This window comes from Impatiens glandulifera, chromosome 1, assembly GCF_907164915.1.
Source record: "Impatiens glandulifera chromosome 1, dImpGla2.1, whole genome shotgun sequence".
Lineage (NCBI taxonomy): Eukaryota > Viridiplantae > Streptophyta > Magnoliopsida > Ericales > Balsaminaceae > Impatiens > Impatiens glandulifera.
The window spans coordinates 137184541-137190664 of NC_061862.1; the positions used below are offsets into that span (position 1 = coordinate 137184541).

The 6124-nt window shown below is 26.2% G+C and overlaps 1 protein-coding gene across 2 annotated transcripts; it reads left to right on the forward strand.

The window, feature by feature from the left end:
• The first annotated feature begins 3917 nt into the window (after positions 1 to 3917).
• Positions 3918 to 5852, forward strand: LOC124939952 (UPF0481 protein At3g47200-like). Of its 2 annotated transcripts, none has more exons than XM_047480420.1 (3): positions 3918 to 4279; positions 4356 to 5308; positions 5397 to 5852. In XM_047480420.1, the coding sequence occupies exons 1-3, from the start codon at positions 3965 to 3967 to the stop codon at positions 5737 to 5739; spliced, it is 1611 nt and encodes a 536-aa protein (XP_047336376.1). In that variant the 5' UTR covers positions 3918 to 3964; the 3' UTR covers positions 5740 to 5852. The 2 variants fall into 2 exon arrangements, with proteins under 2 accessions (XP_047336376.1, XP_047336384.1); XM_047480428.1 differs by having other exon boundaries at positions 4356 to 4775; positions 5397 to 5542.
• The last annotated feature ends 272 nt before the right edge of the window (positions 5853 to 6124 follow it).

Below are 6124 nucleotides of genomic sequence, written 5' to 3' on the forward strand. Positions count from 1 at the left end.
TGATATTTATTATCTCTTATTTAACTTTAATTGGTAAAATAACTCAAAACATTACAACAAACTCTCACATTAAATATTTTAATAATATGTTTAAATAAAACATAATGTGTTGTATTTATTAATTAATTTCTTTTTCGCTAAACCCTAATCTCTAACCCCTAAACCCTAAATTCTAAATCCTAAACTCTAAATCATAAATCATAAATTCTACACCCTAAACTCTCTTTTTAATTAGTCTTTATCACCTCTTTTTTCTTTTTCTTATTATTTTTTCATTGACTTATTAATATATATTTTAATTTTATTATTTATAAATGTTTATCTAATATTTCTATTCTCACAATTAATTATTTTCTAATTAATTAATTTTTTCACTCATTTTTTTATAAATTCATAATTTAACTAAATAATAAAGATATATTAATTAGGGTTTATGATTTAAGGTTTAGAATTTAAGATATAGAGTTTATGGTTTAAATTAATTAATTAGAGATGAGAGAGATAAATTAATTGATTAGTGAAAGAGAAGAGAGATAAATTAATTAATTTATAGAGATAGAGATAAATTAATTAATAGGATAATAGAGTATATTCAGTGTTTTAAAGAAATATTTTATTTTTTTTCGGACTTGCGGGTCCATCGCGTTCCGAAGGTATTGATACTTATAAGAAAAAAAATATTAATTGAACAAAAATAATTTTATTTTTTTAAATATCTCAAATATTAATTTAAGAAAAAAACATTTTAAACTTTATTTTAATTATATATATTAACAAATTTGATAGTTAAAATTTAGTTTCAACCTAACTTTAAATATTTTAAAACAAGTTTATGTTATATATAATTGTGAAAAGACTACTAATTAGTATCATTAGTATAGTTTCAAATTTATTCACCATCTACAAATATTTTGTCTGTATTAATGATTTTGTAATTTACACATTTTGATCTACTATAATTAAAATAAGAATTATTTAAAATATACAATAACTGTATATATTTTTTAATAATATATATTTTAAAATAATTTCGTTCATTTTTTTAATTTATAAATTTATAATTTAAATAATTTAAAATATAATATTTATAACATGTTATTTTAATTTTTTTAATAGTTTATATATATTATTCTAATGATTTTAATATGTTTGAAGGTTAATAGCTAGTGTAGGTAAAAATTGACAGAATTAAAAAAAAATCTTACCATTTATCTATCTGCTATTTAAATTTTTTATAACCTGCACTAAAAAAAATTTAAATAGTGTAAAGATTATTTTATTTTACTTAATTTAAATTTAGGATTTACTATGATTTTAAATTTCGACTCAATTTTTTAAATCAGGTGTTCAACTGGTTAAACGCTTCCGATTAAGACCTGTTTTGCCTTTTATTTTACAAATCGGTTAATCGACCGTTAATGTTATCGGTTTTACCGGTTCTGGTTCTACCGATTTCGGTCGGTTAATCGGGTTTAACTAGAAAAAAATAATTTAATTTTTAAAATTATGTAATAAATTTGTAAAATTATTTTATTTTCAAAATTATTGTTTGCACTCTCCTATTATAACTTTCATATTATAGTATTCTCCATCTTTTCTTGTCTCTATTATAATATTATTATAATATAATATATTACAATATATTATATTATTAAATTATATTTTATTAAATTATATTTTATTGATATATTTAGGTATATTGTATAATATATAATATAATGCTTTTATATATTTCTTGAAAAAAATTCAAATTCATTATGTCGATTAGTCTTTGACCAATCCAGTATAGGCGAATATGATTGAATCTCCTTCTCAACCGATAAAACGGGTAATTGCATCGGTAAGTTATAATAAAATAATAGTTATCTGAATAAATTATTTTAGTTTGTTTATAATTAATTTTTGTAAAATTTCATATAAATTATAATGTTTTTTTATAATAATTCTATAAAATTATAATTTTAAAATATTTTTTTATAAATTATTAAATATTATTTATAAAACAACTAATACAAATTATAAAATATATAATTAAATTATTACCGGTTTACAGGTTAAATCGTTAGAAAAATAGGTAAAACGAAAACCGAACTGTTTAACCGGTTGACCGGAACCGTTAGAACCGGTTAACCAATAAACCGTTAAAATGGAACTGGTTAACTATCGGTTCGATTGGGTTACCGGTTTTCCGGTTTTTTTGCACAGCTATAATCATATTAAACTCTTATTATTTTAAAATATAGTAAATAATATATATATATATATTTATTAAAATGTTTTAAAATAACATATTATATTTTAAATGATTTATTTTATAAATTTAAATATATTAATGATAAATTAACAATCACTTATAATAATAAATAAATAAAGAAAGAAATTGAACATATCTCACTTGGTTGAAAAAGATGAGTGATAGGGGAGAGAATTTATGAGAAAAAATATGAAAGAGAATGACGTGTCACTACATCACTAAGTGAAAAGAGAATAAATTTGTTGTTTTTTTTATCGAATCAGATTGTGTCACGTTATTTCTTTTCAAATTTCCTCTCTAAATCGTATAACCAACAATGAGAGTAGACATATAATATGATCAATTTGTTTCGACTTATAAACTGAACGTTTGATTAATAATCTATTAAAATACAAAATTTACACTAATATATTTTGTGTTTAAACGTAATTAGCATTTATCCCGTGCATTTGCACGAGTAATAATATAAAAAATAGTGAAAAAAATTACAGATAACATTTTTAATTTTATTTTTAACCGTTTTAAGTTTATGGGTGGGTCAACCCACAATCCGAACCAAGTATTTATTTACTCAACATCATTATATATTAGTTAGTTAAAAAGTTGAACTTATATTAATATTAAAATGTCCCGCGTTTATCAAATTTGGTGTTAAATTTAAAATATAAAGTCTTTGTAGCCTAGTTGGTTAAAGAGTTGTACTTGTTTTGTTAGGTTGCAAGTTCGAAACATACCTCTAGCATTTTTAATTTTATTTTTAACCGTTTTAAATTTAAAAACGGGTCAACCCACAATCCGACCCAAATATCCAAATTAACCACAACTCTCGACCCGGCAATCCGGACACTTTAAAAATTAAGCATCATTATATATATATAGATTACTTTTTTAACTAAATAAACTTGAGAAAACAAACACTAAATATAAGTTGAATCATATAAAATATCTTAGAATAAGTTAGAGTGAATAAGCTGAATCAAATTAATTTATCGTAAAATGTTCTTCAAATTAATATTTATCGTAAAATTAATATATATATATATGGTTGAGTTTTTTTTTTATGTGTATATGTGAGGTACATTTTAGTCGTGTTAATATTTGGACAATTTAAGGTGTTCAATTATTTGTTATTATATGTGTGGCTGTTAATTTTTCATTAATCTATTTAAATTTATAAATTAAATAAATTATGTTATTTTTACACTTTTATATTATTTTATAATTTTTAAAATGATTAGAGTTTAATTTTTATAGTTTCAAAAATTGAAAATTTGAAAAATCTTAGCAAATTCTAATTTTAAATTAACCAAAAAAATTAATATTTCCACTATTTTTATTTTTTCTTGATTTTTTTCACATGTAATTTCAATAATTAAAAATGTTAAATAATAAATTATTAAATATTTTTCACAAATAACTTGATTTTTGCTAACTCCAAATCTAACAAAAATAATATAAATAACTTCAATTCCAACCAAAGGTACATTTTAATGATCTCATCAATTAACTATGATAATTCTAGACAATTGGGATACCCGGAAGGTGTATTGATTAATAATAATAATAATAAAAAAGTATTCCAGTTTTAGACCTTCGGTAACAGAATCCATACTATAAATAGAATTTGGGAACACAGATCTCCTCTCCTATAAATAGGCATAGATTATGAAAGTTATGGAGAAGTAGAACTTGACAGTCTTTATCTACAAGATGGAGATGGACGGCGGCATTCCAGTGTTTGATGGAGAAGGATATGAAATATGGAAAAAAAAGATGAAAACATTGTTTCTTTCTCTAGAATTATGGGATCTTGTCCAACACGGATACCAAGAAAAGGCAGGAGAGAATAATTTAGAGTGGCTGAGAGAGTTCGGAAAGAAAGACAACAAAGCTTTGTTCTTGATCCAACAAGGAGTCTCCAAAAATATTTTTTCAGTTATCATGGAAGCAGAGAGTTCAAAAGAAGCTTGGGATGCTATTAGAAACAAATTTGATCATCATCATTTTCAGAAACAACAAATTGAGGTAAATCATTCATTCCATGTTCATTTTTTTGTACATGTTCATAACTCTAATTAAATAGTTTGAATCTCATAATCAGATAGAGATAGCGGATATAAAAAGAGGAAATGAAAGGGAGATCTTAACTAAAGATCAAATGGTGTCAAAAGTAACCGACATAACACAGAAGAAATGCATCTTCAGGGTTCCAGATGAATTGCGTAATGGAAACGAGGAATTCTACGAGCCGAAGATGGTCGCCATCGGCCCATACCACCGAGGAAAACCTTGCCTAACTTCCATGGAGGGTCGCAAGATGCTTTACCAGCAAGAATTTCTCCAACGAACGGACAAAGAAAGCGTGGACAGCTTGGTCCAAGCCGTCATGCAGCACGAACATAGAGTAAGGAAATGTTACGACAAGCCTCTAACGAACCTTAATAGTGCTGAACTGGCCCAAATAATGGTGTTGGATGGATGTTTCTATATCGAGCTCTTTTGTAGGTACAGTCAGAGGAAGGTAGGTGACCTGATCAATGACTCAATAATTACTTCCAAATTCAAGTTAATTGCTTTGCAAAACGACATGCTATTAATTGAGAACCAAATTCCATTTTTCATCCTCGAAATCTTGTTCGACAAGATTTTTCCAACACCTCCTGATAGTCTCATCTTTATTACCCTTCGTTTCTTTGGCAAAAAACTTAAGAGGTATGGTCTTATGAATTACGCTTATTGGAAGTTCTTACGTATTGATTTAATAGATACCAAAGACGTAAACCATTTATTGCACATTACCCACAAGTTTGTAACATACAAGTTTTCACCAGCTACTTCTCAACGAAAAACTCAAATAAATTCCTTTATAAACCCGGCCACAAAGCTCCTAGAAGCCAATGTTAAGTTGAAGACCAATAGATCGACAAGCATGTTTGACATAACTTTTAAGAAAGGAGAGTTAGAGATACCATCTTGGAATATAGATAATCAATCTGAGCTTGAATTCCGAAACTTAATTGCTTTTGAGGTGTGTCAACAACTGCCCAAAGAGAGGTAACATTATCATTCCTAATTAAACTCAACTCAAATTAGTTAAAGGCAAGCTATATATAATTGATCAAATTCTTCTAATTATATACAGGTTCATCATTGATTACGTGTTTTTCATGGATCATCTCGTTGACTCATCCGATGACGTCAATTTGCTTATAAATCGTGAAATATTTATCAACCAAATGATAAATGCCAACTCCGTAGATACTATGTTGGGAAAATTAACGAGGAAAGTCGAACCTCCAAATCCTTATAATTATTATAAAGTTACAGAAGAGTTGAAAAAGTATTGTGAGCTCTCTTGGAACAAATGGATTGTAAACCTAAAGGAGAAACACTTCAAGAACCCGTGGACAATCATATCTCTTATTGCCGGTTTCGTGCTCCTTTGCTTGACTGCCATACAAACTGTGTTCTCGATTAAGAAATAAGTCCCCAAGTATTGTTTCTAACCTCCGTTATTTTCAGTTTAAGGTTCATTTGTTTGTAATATCAGTTTAAGGTTCATTTACTTGTGAGTTATTGTACCCATTTGATTATTAAATTTGATGCATGTGCAATATTTTATTTTGTGTGAGCTATTGTAGCGGGAAATTTGACGAAATGACCCTTAAAGTTCACATATTTGCATCCGTGGTCACCGCTTAATTTTATTTGCGCTGGTGATCACTTTAATTTTTTTTGACGAAAATACCATAATCGCGTTACGCGAATGACCTTCGCGTCACGCGAAGTGAAAAAATGTGAAAAATCCAGAATACCCTTATTATTTAATATGACTTCGGTATTTTTTTTTTCATTTATCTTATTCTTCTT